Source organism: Pseudocercospora fijiensis (assembly GCF_000340215.1).
Source record: "Pseudocercospora fijiensis CIRAD86 unplaced genomic scaffold MYCFIscaffold_14, whole genome shotgun sequence".
Taxonomy (NCBI): domain Eukaryota; kingdom Fungi; phylum Ascomycota; class Dothideomycetes; order Mycosphaerellales; family Mycosphaerellaceae; genus Pseudocercospora; species Pseudocercospora fijiensis.
The window spans coordinates 121,021-137,532 of record NW_006921545.1 but is presented as its reverse complement, the minus strand read 5'-3'; the positions used below and the strand labels follow the sequence as shown (position 1 = coordinate 137,532).

At 43.1% G+C, this 16,512-nt stretch overlaps 1 protein-coding gene across 1 annotated transcript; it reads right to left on the bottom strand.

Moving 5' to 3' along the window:
• Window positions 1–3,852: 3,852 nt before the first annotated feature.
• On the bottom strand, window positions 3,853–15,798 carry MYCFIDRAFT_180136 (uncharacterized protein; the record flags this gene model as incomplete). The annotated part of the gene is made up of 18 exons (XM_007934078.1): window positions 3,853–4,106; window positions 4,138–4,223; window positions 4,283–4,363; window positions 4,420–4,468; window positions 4,498–4,519; window positions 4,543–4,937; window positions 4,964–5,574; window positions 5,606–5,737; window positions 5,779–5,875; window positions 5,900–5,917; window positions 5,949–6,185; window positions 6,220–6,276; window positions 6,303–6,359; window positions 6,392–6,429; window positions 6,460–6,498; window positions 6,543–6,821; window positions 6,863–6,944; window positions 15,786–15,798. 18 exons carry the CDS (start codon window positions 15,796–15,798, stop codon window positions 3,853–3,855), a joined length of 2,547 nt encoding a protein of 848 aa, XP_007932269.1.
• Window positions 15,799–16,512: the final 714 nt, after the last annotated feature.

Below are 16,512 nucleotides of genomic sequence, written 5' to 3'. Positions count from 1 at the left end.
ATAGACGTAGTAAGTACCTACCTACTCGGAGAACTAACGGACGAAGTCTACCTAGCTATCCTAGAAGGCCTAGACGTTCCCGAAACTAATAAGGTACTTAAACTCCTAAAAGGAGTACTAGGACTAAAACAATCCGGACGAGTTTAGAATAAAGCTATTATAGCTTTCTTTAAAGAATACGACTTCTACGCTATACCCGCGGATTAATCGGTCTTCGTTAATAGCGACTATACGCTAATCCGCGCGAAGCGAAGTAAATAGGTATAAGCTAAAGTATTCGAGGAGCTTATAACGAGGATACGGAGGTATTATCTATTTACAAGCTAAGCGGAATAATAGTTAGAAGTAGTTGCGTTACGTATAAGGTATTTGCCGGGGGTTTAATCTTAAGAACCGCTACTATAAATTTAGGCTCGGCCTCTAATTAGAAGAAATTAAAATGTCCCCCCTACGTAACTTCTTCCTTAGGACTGCGATAATATAACGCTATAGCGATAACGATATTACGACAATAATACTACGGTACCCTATTACGATATACCGCTACGATATATATTACGATATAGTCCTATAGCAATATAGTAACGACTTCTAACGGTTATTTCGCTTAGGTCTCGCTTCGCTCGGTAACCCTTAGGTAGTACCTGCCTATATAGTACTTTATAGTCTCGTTATACGTCGACGATTTTATTATACTAGCGAAGATAGAAGCGGAGGTTAAACCGCTAAAGGACGTACTTATATAGAGGTTCGGAATAAAGGATCTAGGTCCCGCTAAGTTTATACTAGGCGTACGAATCGAGAGAGAGGCCGACGGATCTATACTACTAGATTAAAGGCACTATATCGAAAATACGCTTAGAGAAGAGGGCTTAGATCTGAACGAAACCTTCCGAGTATCGACTCCGGTAACCGGATATACGAATTTACTACCTATAACGAAGGACGAGGAGGTAGTAGACGTCCGGAGATACTAACTAGTTATCGGAAAACTAAATTAGACCGTACGAGCTAGGAGGCCGGATATATCTTTTCTAACGTAAAGACTAAGCTAATCTACGGTAAATCCGGCTAGGAGATACTACGACGGAGGTATCTATAGCCTTAGATACCTAGGGAACACTCGGGACTACTATATAAAGTATAGTCCTATCCCGAAGAACGAAAACAATATAGGTACTCTAGTTACTCGTCTACCGGTTATCTATACCGATTCGGATTACGCGGCGGACTCGAATAGGAAGTTAACGATAGGATATATATCCCTATTAGCCGGCGGACCTATATCTTAGTCTACTAAACTATAAAGGTCCGTAATAACTACTACTATAGAAGCCGAATACTTAGCGCTATCCTACGTTACAAAAGAAGCTATTTAGATCCGAAGTCTCCTCGAGTAAGTCGTATACCTTCCGGAAGACGACTATAAAGAACCTACGACTATCTATAGGGATAATAAGGCGGCTATCGCTTTAGTACGAAGTCCTAAATTTTATTCTAGAACGAAATATATCGACGTAGCGGTATACTACGTACGGGAACTAGTTAAAGATAAGCTAGTCGATATAAAGTATATTCTAACAAAGGACTAAATCGCGGACTTCTTTACTAAATCCCTAATAAAAGGGAAGTTCGAAGAAAACGTAAAACGAGTCCTAGGGATAAAAACGATTAAGAAGGATTAGGACTTAGCTATTTAGTTTACGGCTAGATAGCTAAGTAGAGGGAGTATTAGAATACTAGAGAATATACGAGGCTAGTTAAATTTATAAGTAAGAGGAGGAGAAGGAAGTTAAAAGACTATTTACTTACGGCTTAGTAATAGCTTATAATTCTTAGCGCCTACCTCCTTCTTAGGCTCTTTATAGTGACTTCTTCCGCTTTGTGTACACCTTCTACATTATCTTAGTTGCTATTACTTTCTTCTATATCTGGTTTAGCGGCTAGAAGAAGTCTTCTATAAAGAGCCTAAGGACAAATGTCGTAAATCCTATAGGTTGAGCCTTATACGTTGTTGTATATAGGAGTGTAGTATAATAACTACGCATTTTTATCAAAAGTCATATTAGAATCGCACCTAGGCACGACTTTAATACATACATCTCTCTATATAAAGCGTACTATATCTCTAAAGGCAGACGAATGAAAATTACAAAACAGCCCTTCGTAAGAAACGCTATACGAATGGCGTCCGGATGCGCTTTAGATAACGATATTGCTATATAGAAATCGGAGATTGAACTATCGGAGGTCGTTAAGAATTGCCTACTTGCTAAGCTCCGGATGTTTAAGTATTACTTTGCCTAGGTTAAGATAAAATGTCGCAGGAGAGGGCTAGCTACGCTAATTGCGCTAAGTACTAGCTGCTAACCCGGGCGCAATCTAGATACACACGCTGTACGGCTATCTTATTATATCGATATCTTCTAACCTATCTCTTTGAACTTCTTCCTTGCAGTCGGAAACACTTCGCAATATAGTATAGAACCTTGAATTCGATTCTAGTATATTGTATAGCGTTAGATATATATACTCTAAAACTATAAGGAACGCAGCTTACAACGGCTAACTTTTGTCCTTAGACCCTTGCTAACGCAAGGAGTAGTAAGCAGGCACAGTCAGTTAAAGATCCGATAGTAGAAGGTACGTATTGTGCCTGCCTCTACTACTTACGTTTAACTAGGAAGGGGCTAAAACGGAGATAGCTTAGCGCTAGGGTATATAAGTAGCTAGTAAGTTCTTTGTTTAAATAGTAAGCAATTCTATCGGTTTACCGCTTATCTATAATACGAGGACCTATATAAGAGTAACTAGAAGCTCCTAATCTCCTCGATAAACTTAAAATAACCCCGAAATACTATTAGGAACTCTCTACCTTATAGAGCCGCGATCTCTAGCCTATCTATAACGTAGTAAATTTGTAAGACTTTAGAAATATCCCTTTATAAACTTCTATATTACTACTATATTTAACGCGCTACTTATCCTCGCTTACTAATATACGATCCCGAGGATCCTAAGGATCCTATCGATAGGATCGTCGCGATCGGAAAAAAAAGTTTTTATAACGTATATTCTCGAGAATCTATAAAAGTAGGACTAATTCTATATAAAGAAACTTAGGGAGTATACTACTAAATCGTTTTAGGTACGAGTAAGTAAGGAAAAACGTCGATAGTATACTAAAGAGAGAGGAAGCGAAAGTTCTCGCTTAAGTTCGTCGAGTATATACTAGATACTAGCTATAGCGGCGTTTAGGTTAGTTTAGGTTAGATATACGTAATTAGACTAATATTAAAATTCCTTCTATTTACCGTAAGCTTAACTAACTATAGTTTTACTATATAAGCTCTCCTTAGTTATCTACTCTACTACTAATCCTTTTATATAATCCGTACTCGAAAGTATATAGTCTAGCTATAGTAATCGATTCCTAGCTATACCCTAGTTATAACTAATACTATCCTAGCGGTAGTAGATAATACGTACTAATAACGTCTTTCTAGACCCTAGAGAAGTTCTATCTTCTTAGAGGTATCTTAAGATAGAAAGTAGTAGATAATTCGACAAGTATTCGAAATTACACTATTAATAAAACTAATTTAAAGCGGAGGTCCTCTTATACTATATCCTACTCCCGGCTCGATTGCCTATCGAAAACGAAAGCGCCGAGTTACTAGCTCTATATAGCGTAGTATATCTTTGCTATATACTTCTACTTCTACTAAAACTAAAACTACTAACTAATACGACTACTACTATTCGCAGCACTAGTTTTCTATTAACAATTATACTAATACTATCTCTCAACTCCCTTGCCGAGATCGCATAATCGAGAAGCACCTTATAGGGCTAATGGCGAATAGTTTCGAGCAGACTTGCGCTCATATTCCAGTCCCTTTGCTGCCGTGACAGGAGCGTGCTGGTATGGAGGAACTGCTGCGACAGTCTTGGGATGCTCGCAACGCGCCCGATGCTTGCCATAGCATAACGGACCTCCGGACTCAATATGAACAAGCAGCATGTATCATTGGTGTCGCCATGCTTATCTGGAGCAGCGTCGGCGCAACCATCAGCATCAACGCCCCAATCAGGTGTCATCAGCACTGCCAAAACCACCCTGAGCGCTGCCAAAACGACCCTCTGCCTCGTCGTCAGTGTCATCGTTGAACTGCCCTCCTTGGCTTGATACACTTGAGAAAGTCTGGAATGTTCGGCTAGCACTCAACGAAGACGTTGACAAGGTCTCGAGCAAGGTTCTCGATATGGCTAGTATAGAAACCCAGCCTCAGCGCTGCCAAAACGACCCTCTGCTTCATCGTCAGCGTCATCGTTGAATTCTGATTTGGTGCCCTCCTTTCGCCTAAGATGCTCGAGAAAGTCTAGGAAGTTCTGCTCGGCTTTACTAAGGACGTTGACAAGGCGGTCAGCAAGGTCCTTTTGCGGTTATTGTAGAAGGATGTCAACCCTCGGCGCAGGTCCATTTGGCATAGCCACAGTGCGGCAGGATCAGGCAAGGCTAGAGCGAGCTCACCCAGTCACGCTGATGTGCAATCCAGCGGACCGACTCCAACCAAGCCAGCCATTTCTTGTGACCTTCTTCTCTCTTATCGTGGCTTGGTTCCTTTTCTGGCGCCTTTGCCGGGTGTCAGTGGTGTTCTTGGGTGCTTTGATGTTGTTGCCGGTTTTCGAGATTGCTTTCGCCAGTGTTGTTGGAGCAGCCATGGGCCCATTGAAGCAGCCATTGGTACCCTCGGAGGTTGAGACGATGGGAGGAGAAAGCAACGCGGAAGCACTCTCTTGTTCTCCCATGCTTACTTCCGGCTTCCACCCAGCAGTCTTTGGCCCGTCCGTCTCCAGACTTTGAACTTTCTTTAGCGGCCCAGCGAGATCGCTCATGATGTATGCCGCGTGAAGATTGTGCAGACGCTGCGATCCTGAATACAGCTGTTCCTGTAATCACGATCTGGAAGCTCACATGGCCTTGGTGCCAGCATGCTTCCAAAGTGCGGATTGACACTGGCCGGCGAACGTCTCTCACACCCTCGAGCGCTGCGATTCGATGGCATGGATTTCTGCGTCAAGATGACAGATCCCCTGCGAAGCTTCGACGAATGACCACTCGCAAAGAGCGATTCTGGAGCTGAAGGATGTCGCAAAGGCACATTGGAGGATAAACGTCGGAAGGGTCCGATGTTTGTCGATGGTAGAAGAGGATTGCACGGAGAGGCCCACAACAGGCTGCTACCGAGATACGGAAAAGGGGCACATGGCTGCCCGCAAGCAACCCATGCCTGTAGAGGCCGACCTGGAGAACGTGACAATCGCAGTACTGAACTTGTGCAGCGAAGCCGGGCGTAGACGGCGCTCGCGACCAGATGGCACACAAGATTGGCGAGTCCGGCAAGGTGGTCTCCTGGATGGGGCGTGTCTCTGTCCTCATCGATGAAAACACTCCGCGGATCGCTCGCAGGTGCATACTGCTGCGCTTCTGATCGAGTGAGAAAAAGGCAAGAACAACTCCTGCCCGCATCTGTGAGAGCGAGATGTATCGCGTTCGTGCAGGCATTGCTTCTGGATCGTGAAATTCGTGGGTCAGGTCAACTCATTTGTGGAATCATAAATGTGAAGTTGCCTGTTGGTGGGTGTTCGCGCTTGCCCAGCCTGCCTGCCATCGATGAAGCGCACCAAAGCGCATGGCTCCGCCTCCGCTTTCTTCAGCGGCGGCACGAGGCCTCTCACTTCAATCAGAACTCCCTCCCCCCGTCTTTCCTTGACACCTCTGCTGCGAAGTTCCCAGAACACATGTCGAGTGTACGCCGGATTGCGGGATCAAATGTATGCACTTCCTCTCCTGTGTCGATCAGAACGTCGTCTGCGCCTCATTCCCGAATCCGACTCGTCCGCCATCGAGATCCTGGGAACGCTTTGTAGGCACGACACTTGACGTGCTTTCTTCATACCAGCTTCATGTTTGACGTTGATATCATCTTTCGTGCAAGACTTGTCGACATTTCCCCCATTCAATTTACCGATTCCAAGGCATGCATATGAGATGTTCATGAGTCGCGCCATGTTCACGACAGGAATGCCCGTCAGCATGGTGGTTCCAGCCAGCAAAGCTTCAAAAGAGTATTGTGGCGGCAGCACATCTAGCCGCCGTGGAGTGGCTCGTTGTCCTGGATCTACACATATGGTTGGGTCTTTCGTAGGCAGCACACGAGCTGATATCATGTCCAGACTTGGGGAGTTCTCTCGGCAATCCTGAGAAGGGGACTGGCAGGCTACAATGTGCTGCAGACGAGAAGAAATCCCATATCGTTCGATCTGAGAAATGTAGTCTGATACCGCAGCTCCTCCTATCGCCTCCGCAGATCAATCATAACCACACTACAAATATCTTCCGATCTGAATTGTTTGAGCGCCCGTCTTGTTGTCCAAACTTTTCTTGCCTTCCACGTCGTGGCTCTGGACGCGTGGTCTCGCTGGCTGTTAACACTCTGTCCGCCGATGTCAAGTCGCTCTCTGTTTCTCACTCTTACTGTGTTTGTAGCATTGGCTGCGCCTCGCCCTCCATCTCCGCCTCCCTCTCCATCTTCTCCTCCGCCTCTGTCTTCGTTTCTGTGGTGCGACGCCAGGACACTGGGCTCGTACGTCTCATGCTACTGCCATGATGGTGGATGGTCCAACGGGCGTCGGGTTTGTGTGGTGCTATGGGAATTGAATTCCTTGCTGAGGAGCAGGAGCACTCGATGATCGTAGGATCGCAGGAAGCGGATGGTCGTGGATTGCCGATTGGGATGGCTTGGTTGTTATGATCGCTGTCGTCGCTTTTGATTGATTATCGTAGAGTTGCTAACACAGATAGAACAGTAGAGAGGGGAGTCGAAGGCACGCAGCTAAGATTCGGTATAGCCCTAGAGCCATTTGCGTGAAACTCATGTCTATATGTGTTTAGATGCAAAGCTCTTGTAGGCCGCCTTTTGAAATGCAGATAACTAAATTTCGATGTTATAGAAGGGAGCCGGACATGTAAAAGGCAATAGCAATAACTATGCGAGCAGTGTTATTTGTCCTTGCATCTCCCTATACTTATACCCGCGCGTAGTCTATAATCCGGCTACTAAGCGATAGGCGCGATAGTATTACTATTTAAAGGTGCATCCGGTACTACTAGGAATAGCTTATTACTATATTAGTGAGATACTAAAGCTATCCCCTCGTTGCTATATCTGTCTCGTAATATCTTAAGAAGGCCCTAAAAGAGATTTATCGTACTCGGTAGGTTGTGCTACCGGAACGTTATATCGGCAGTAGTAACGGCGTTATAGAATCGGCCTACGAGGCGGAGGGTAATCTTAAAGGGAAGCTAACCTAGCTTTCGGACTCGGTAGTCGGTAGTAGTAGTAGTAATAAAGCTAGTGCTGCCCGGCGCGTATAGTTTAGAGAGTTATTATAGTTACTAAGCTCGCATATCTAATACAAACGGCTTCCTTTGCCGCTATTACGAGGTCCCTATTAGCTGCTACGAGAGCCTATAACCTTCTATCGTACGTCGAGCATACCTCTCGTCTAGACCTCTTAAAGCCTTATAAAGTCTATAGTAGACAAAATTCGAGATAGCCTATTAAGTAAGCGAAGGACTTAGAAGTCGGCAAACGCTCCGGTTATTATTAGAATTAGCTATATCCTATACGGCAGTCGAGCGAGAAGCCTTTAGGTTATAGGTATAGGAGTGTTGCGACTACGACAAGTCTAGAGCCTAGATTATCGCGTTAGGCGGAGCCGAGTCCGAGCCTACCTCCGATTAGCTTCCCGTATTAACTACTATATTTTCGGGCAAACCGTATAATACCTAAAGCGCTAGGATAGGCTACGCCGGCAAGTTCCTACTATAGCGGACTCGGTAAGATATAGAAGTCCGCGCCGTAGTATACGTAACTATAGAAAACGTAATCTCGTCGTCGCTATATATTATAGTTACTAGGTCGACCGTAGTAGTAGTAAGGGTAGTAGTAAGGGTAGTAGTGCGATTTCCGCTAGTATACTAAATAGACCCCGTAGTAGTTCGGTTTCCGAACTACTAAACGTATATAGTTTGGTTTCTTAGCGGCGAACTAGCTCCCTAGTTCCGGTTTAGTTTTTTCGAACTATATAGATTCCTAGTTTAAACTAGAGACTGTATTAGTTTTACTATAAGGACACTCTTATTCGACTACCGGCTACGATTGCCGGCTATAATAGTAACTCTATTACATTTACTACGCTCTTTTGCCGTTGCTAGGGCGTAGTTGCCGTTGCTAGGGCGTAGTTGCCGTTACTAGGGCGTAGTTTTGCTATAAGGACACTCTTATTCGACTGCCGGCTACGATTGCCGGCTATAATAGTTACTAGGTTGTATTTACTACGCTTTATTACCGTTGCTAGGGCGTAGTTGCCGTTGCTAGGGCGTAGTTGCCGTTACTAGGGCGTAGTTGCTATTGCCGGGGCGTAGTTGCCGTAGTTGCGAAAGCTTACCTATATAACGTTACGTAGGCGGCAACAATTAGGGCTTCGCGATATTCTTATACTTTCAACTTCTTCCTCTATACCTATACTAATAATAACTACTATACGCTACGCCCCCGCCCCTTTCCCTTATAATAGTAAAAGAGAAGCGCGCCGCGCGCTAAATAGAAGATAGAACTAAAGACCGCGAGTTTGTTTTGCCTAAGCGTCTAACTAAAAAGCGTAAGACTAAAGAGGAGTACTCTACGAAGAAGAATTCCGTACGAGACCGCGAGAGAAAGGACAAGATAGATAAGGATAAAAGAGCTAAGGATAAGAGAAGAAAGGCGCGGAATAAGGCATTCTATCGATAGCTAGCGCCTATAGAAAAAAGTGAAGGTTAGAATAAGAAGACAACCTAAGAGAAGGCTAAGAGGAGGAAAGAATTACGGCTAGTTTTCGAGCGTAAAGTTCTAGTAGCGTAAGTCAATCTAGCTAGCGGCCGTAGCTAGCAGCTATAGCCGGCAGCCGTAGCCGGTAGCCGTAGCCGGCAGCTATAGCCGGCATATTTTTCTTTAATACGTTAACTAATAGTATTTAGACCTATAGCCGCTACCTCTATCGATACGACCGATAGTAACGGAGATGTTTAGATAGCCGAGAACAATAATACTAGAGTTTAGGATGCCGCGACAGAGCTTAATACTACGAATAAAGGAACTAAAAAAAGCGAGGAGATACTATACGTCGATCTAGTAATAGGTATAGTCTTAGGGTCTAACGCTATAGACGATAAGCGCTAGGAGTGGATCGAGTATAGTTAAAGAGACGAGATACTAGTAAAGGGCTAAGGTATAAGTCCTATTAATCTAGAAAATTATAGTTAAAGCTACTACGAAAAGCTAGCAAGGATTGGAATCGAGACTAGTCGTCTTTATATCCTCGATATAGAGTAGAAGTTTCTTTATTAGTATTAGAGCGAAGCCTTTGCGTCTATAAAGGCAAAGTAGCTTGCGATTAATGCGATCGGGGCTAGGTATCTAGAGACGGTAGAAGTGTTACTATAGGAGGAAGGGGTATAGGTAATTATTCTATACTCGGCATATATAGCCGGCGTTCGTAGCCGGTAGATACTAATAGTTAAATAGAAAGCGTTTCTCGAAGGTAGAGTACTACTACTATATAAAATCTTTACTAAGGTAGAGAGGGCTTATATCCGGAATCTAAGCTGCTAGTAAGATAGGTTGGCGTTAGAATTCTCTAAATCTCTATATAAGCCTCCGAAGGATTACCTATTTTAGCGATACGGCTTTATCTCGACTACTCCGTAGGCACCCGAAGAAGCTCGAGCGCTCTTTAAGGTCTTTACTAAGAAGCGGAAGGAGTTCGAGGATTAGGATTAGTTAATAGAGCTGTTAGTTAGTCTTAGGTTTCGTAGTTAGACTCGGCCTAAGCATTTACTTGTCGAGTATCTTATACCGAAAGAGGATAGATTAAGACTAAAAACGAGCTTAGATTCGTTAGGTATAGTAGCTCGGTTCCGTTAGTAGGAGAGAGCCGCCGTATAGAAGGCAAAATTCAGGTAGTTAGGGTAGCTAGGAAAGAAATTCTAGTAGTTAGGCTAGCTAGGGTAGCTAGGAAAAAAAATCTAGTAGTTAGGTAGCTAGGAAACAAAAAAAAAGGTAGCTAGCTATTTACTACCTAGCTGTTCCTAACGATACGATGCTATAAAAGAAAGGGTGTTTCCCTATAGCTACTAGTATATATCTACTACTCCTAAGTCCTTACCTTACCGTACGAAACCTTAAAACATGCCGACCGACATTGTATATATACTAGGCGCTATACTAGGAAGGGTAATAACGAGACGATAGTCGAAATAGTCTAGTATACGAGCGAGATTGCGACAACGTCGAGAGAAGGTCGTATACTTACCTTCGAGCCTATCGAGTCCTAGACGACGATTAGGGCTAGATTTATCCTCTCCGAATCCTAGTAGTAGGAATTTATTATAGGGTACTACTACCTAGTCCTTACCTTTACGGAGTCTAAGTAGAAGGTTGTTCGGAGATATAAGAATATCGAGTATTAACCCGGAAATCTTCGAAAAGGCTAGCTAGGCGTATCTTTAGAAACCCGAGTATATAAAGCAGTTCAATCAATAGGTCTATAAGATATAGTTCTCTTTATACTTACGTTCGAAGGAGTATAAACTCCGGAAGTACTCGATACGATAGGGGAGTAAGGAGCGAACGGACACATTCTAGAAGTTCTTTATAGAGGGGGCATTGTACCGTTATACGACTTCTCGACTTAAAGGTTAACTAGTAATTGTCTGTAACTTCTACGGTTTAATCTTAAAATACCCGAAACTAGGGGATAGGAACTTATCGCCTACGAACTATCTCTATTCTAAATAGTATCGGGAATCTTAAAGAGAGAGGAGAGTTAATATAGATATAGCGTTCTAGAAAGAGGTACGTCTTCTAAAATGCCGGCTATAGCTGCCGGCTACAGCTACCGGCTATAGATTCCGGCTACAGATTCCGGCTATAGATTCCGGCTATAGATTCCGGCTACTTAAATCAACCGTAGAGGTCTAGCTAATTATTATAGGCTACGCTTAAGGAAGCTCTAGGATTGAAGGCTACCGATTTCTCCCCCGAAGACTTTAAGCAACTAGCAAACGAAATGCTAGCTATAAACGGTCTTCCGGAAGACTTCTACGAAAGGGAGTCTATATAGAAGACATACCTATATCTTATAAACTACCCTCCCCTATTTCTCGGCGCGACAACCTAGCGTATTATGTTCGAAAAGAATAAAGAGGCTACGTTAGACGACATTCGGGAGATCCCCCGTAATACTCGCCGAGTAGCTATTACTATCGATAGCTAGTTAAGCCGGACTATAAGAGCCTCCTTCCTCTCGATTATACTATACTTTATTAATTCGGATTAGAAACTCTAGGAACTTATAATCGGATTCCCTAAAATTCTAGGTTCCTATACTAGTAAGGATATAGCGAAGCTTGTCTATACGGTAATAGATAGGGTTAGCGTAACAACGAAACTAATCTCGATTACTACGGATAACGCTAGTAATAATCGAACATTATATAAGGCGTTGTATATACAATTCACTCGTATATGTCTTTAAAATTACTAATTATATCGATAGGGTCGAGTACGTAGAGGAGATTATAAGGTCTACAATCTAGCTTAATCTTCCGAATATTAAGCTCGCTACGATTCCGGATACGTACGACAATACGTACGATAATAACGATAAAGAGGAGCCTATTAATAGCCCTAGCCCTAACGAATCGGAGCCGACGTCGTTGCTAGTTACATCCCTATAGAAGTTTCCCTACCTCGCTTATATAGTTTAAATCGCGATCCGAGCCCTCTTTAAGACGCTTAAAATTGTACTATTAAACGACGACTAATAGAAGATCCTAGATAAGGATAAAGCAAAGTCGAAAGTCGAGAAACTTATTATAGTAATAAGACGGGATAAGGTAGAGAGCCTCGCTCTCGTTTTATATAAGGTATAACTTTTGTCCGTAGCCGGCACCTATAGCCGGCAACCTAGTATAGTTCTAACTCTTTTTCTCTAGCTTCGTCGTCTAGCAATATATACGAACTCGAGCTTATAGAGATATAACCGATTCGAGGCTATTTAAAAGAACCTAATCGAGCGCCCTAAAACCGATACCTAGAATATCGTATAGAATAAGCGATAGTAAAAGCGGCCTCCTTAGCGCCTACTCCGTTTTACCTAAGACGTTAAAACCCGGTTCGATTCGACTTTCTATATAGTTACGAGGGGATGTACTTTACGTACCGCTCTCGAGATCTATTAGAGTTCCGAGGGTATTAAGTAGCTCGGCCTTACCGCCGCCGAATAGCGCTAAGTAGAGTATCTCGTCGATATTAGTAAGTATTACGCGAAGGTTACTACTACGATTAGAAGAACCCGAGGACCGACGATCTACCTTGTCTTTACGTACTATAACTAGCTCTTTAACGAGCTCGAGGAAACCGTAGCTAAGCTAGCTAAGAAGAGCGTTCCCTAGAAAGTAGCTATAACGAAAGCTATAGATACCTCCTATACTAAGTTATATAAATATTATAGTACTACCTTTAACTCGTTTAGGGATATCTATAGCGTTGCGTACTTACTTAACCCGGTAGAAAAGGATATATACTAGTAGAGGCCGGAATAGAAGGCGGACGAGGTATAGCCGAAGCATTACTAGACTATTCTAGAAAAGATATTCTATAAGCGTCGGAAAGAAACTAGTCTAAATACAGCTCCTATAAAGAAAAAGAAGGTTTAGAAGGCTCCGATATTATACCTATTTCGTAGGTAGGAAGTAGAGGTAGAAGAGGAAGCAACTACTAAAGTAAATAAAGAAGAGTTCGATCTCTATCGGCGCGCGAGTAAGTATAAACCCGTAGGCTCGGAAAGAGGGCTAATAATCTCTAGATCTTACCGGTCTTCTAGACGAATTCGGAGACGATATTCTCGCTATATAGCAGCGGTTAGAGCCTAAGTTTCTAACGATAGCGTCGGTCGCTCGGGACGTCCTCGCTATCCCGAGCGTAGGTATAGGCTATAAGAGGTCTTTTAGTATCGCTCGTTACTAGGGCCGCTTTAATCGAATATACTCGCCTACTACCTTCGAATCTATTATAGTATTCCGATACTATCTCCTCTACTAGAATCGCTAAGGTAGGTTACTAAAGATTACACTAAAGGAGTTAATCGAGGAATTAGAAAACCTTAAGATCGAAGAAACCTAGGAGCGCGAAGAGAATACGAAATTTAGTCTAAGCGAAACCCTAATTAGCGATAACGAAGAGGAGGAGGGCGGAGGTAGAAGGCGATACCGGGTCGAGAAGCGGAAACGTATATAGGCTTAGAGTAGCTTTAAGGAGACGAAGCGTTTACGTATAAGGTAATATAGCCGGCATATATAGCCGGTATATATCCGAAATGTGTTTCGAATTCCTAGGACCTAAATAGACTAGTTGCTATAGCAACCGACCCCGCTTACCTACGGACTATTTCTAATTCTCTATTCGCTCTTCCTCTCCTTCTTCCCTTTCCCTATATTCTTAAAGACAAACATGCCTTAAGGATTCGGCTCTTCGGGCCTTCCTAAGCCGGCTACCTCCCCTTTCTTAAGCTACTATCCTTTATTCGAATCTAACGATAACCTAATAAGGCGGTTTAATAGAAGACTATTTATTCTAGAAGGCAAGAAGTATTAATGTCTCCTTACGATTATATACTTATTAATTTCTAAGTCCTACCGATATGCCCTCGTCGCCTAAATACGTAGATAAATATCTTTAGAGGCTAAAGGGCAAGGGTAAAGCAAGCTAAGCATAGGGAGACCGTAGCGAGAACGAGATATCGGAAGAGTAAGGCTCTCCGTAGTATATACAAAGGAAGGGGGTTCCTCGGAAAACAATACCGAAAAATAAGAAGGCTATAGGTAGATAGGAGAAGGCTAAAAAGAGTAGGCGGACGAAGACTATCGCGAAGAAAAGTTATCTTTCTATTAAAAGAAAGGGAACAAGGCAGGACTCGACGATAAAGAAGCGGCGCTTTAAACTAGGTACTATTACCCTTCGCTAGATCCGGCTTTTCTAAAACAAAAGAGGGACCGAGCTTTTAATCCCTAAGACTCCCTTTTAGCGACTCGTCCGAGAAATTACATTAGATTTTCGGTCTAGTATACGATTTACGGCTAAGGCGATTAGTGCTCTTTAGGAAGCTACGGAGGCATTTCTCGTAACCGAGCTTAAGCTTTTAAACCTCCTTACTATCTATACGAAGCGGGTTACTCTTTAAAATAAAGATATGCAGCTTCTAGCTAAAATTCGGCGTCGGTTTATAGCGGATTAGTTGGAAATTGTATTTAGTCGTTAGATTAACCTAGGAGGAGGCCCATTTTCGCATCCTTTTACCGGCTATAGGTACCGGCTACATTTCTAATTTTATCTCTACGCCGTCTCTAAATCTAAGGTACGAAGTAGAAACCTAGCGCTCTATATTTACCCGGCTATTACAGAGACGAGCTATATTCAGATTAGTTTCTTCGTATATCGCGACCTAGCGGATAGTAAGCGAAAGGGCGATAGAACGTTTATAATACGTCTCTATTTAGACCTAAAACATAAAGGTCCTAAGGAGCCCTAGTATCCTAACTATAAGGAGATTCTTTAGCATTAGCACTTTGATCCTCTATACTACGAGGCAGATAGTAAGCCTGCGAGAGAGAAACTTTAACGAGAAATTCTCTATAATACGTAGCGCTATTGCATAGCTATAGATGCGTACTAAGTCCGGTAACTCGAAGAAGAATTAAGATAGCGTATTAGCGACCGAGGAAGAGATCGATAGTATACTAGTAGAGTCGAGGTCTTATAAGCGAAGTATAAGATAATATAGGCTCTTAGTCGTATAGAGTAACGTACTATATAAATAACTAGGCGTACTACTCTTATTCACTTATGACCTATATCCTAGGATACTCTTCTCGTACTTTTTATACTCTTTTCTGATACCTTACCTATAAGCGCTCCGCGACAACCGAGTGAATATAAGCCGTAAGGTTTCCGCTCGGTACCTTAGCCTCCGAGATAGGGCGGAGTTGAATTTAGAGCGATAGCCGGCACTCGTAGCCGGCATATAGAGACGGTAGTAGGCCTTTTCCTACTAAATAACTAGCTTGTTTAGTATAGCCTACCTAATATTTCTTGTGTTTACTAGCAATAGGCCTAGGTTACTTATAAGATTACTATAGCTGGTAAAGGCATTACTAAAGAATATCTATACTGTAGTAAGATACTATTATTACGCCGGCTATTTATTAAAAGGAGGCTTTCGCCTATTACTGTACCGGCTATATGTGCCGGCTGTATTTCAAAGTCTCCCGTACCTGCCTTTTTTAGCCGTACCTGCCTTTTTTAGCCGTGCCTGCCTTCTTTCCTTGCTCTAACGTTACTATAATATAGGCTTGCGCGAAGCTTACTCTATTGCCTAGCGATACCGCGATACTACCGCTATATTTAACCTTCGTATCGATACCTACACCTCTACGCTCTGTATCTGCTATCTCCGTAATACCCTCGCTCCGCGCGCTTTCGTATACCTTCGTAACGTACTTTTTTCCTTAATTCGACGACTTTTATAATAGCGAGTCTACTTAACTAAGTTACGACGCCTCGCAAGAAGGGACCTAGTACTTCTACGGGTCGTAATAAGACCGGAAATAGCAGAACGAGCATAGTACATTAACGCAAGAGGGCTACTACTACTACTACTAGCTCCGGTACTAGAAAGGGCGTCGCGAGTAAGGCTCCGCGTAAGACAACGGCGGGCAAGGCTCTACGTAAGACGACAACTAGCGCTTCTACTACTAGTACTAATCGTACGAAGCGTCGATAGCGCCTAGGAAGTAAGTCCTATTTATAGCCGGTAGCGTAGCCGGTAGCGTAGCCGGTAGCGTAGCCGGCATTCTTACTGTCTTTTTACTAATCCTTCTTTAGCCGTAGCCCTCCGTAAGATTCGGTAGTATTAGAAGAGTTCTTAGCTCCTAATCCGCAAAGCTCCTTTCTAACGACTTGTTCGCGAAATTGCCTAGGATTATAGAACGGACCTTCGCTTCTAAGCCTCCGCGATAGGCGCCCTTTAAGAGGCTGTAGAAGCCTACCTAGTTCGTATCTTCGAATATATGTTTCTCTTCTACCTCTTTTCGGACTATGCTAATACTATTTTAGCGGTTAACCTTATAGCTATCTACGCGAAGCGTATAACGATTATAGACAAGGATTTCAAAGCACTCGATTAGATTCTAAAAGGCTAGAATGTCTATATTCGAGACGGTGCTAGGTAGGATAGATATTCTAGTAGAAAGGATGTTCGTAGTATTATCTACAAGCTTTTCTATATACGAAATGAGCCGCTGTTATACGGCGCTGTATACCGCGCTCTAAATACTCTCTAAGT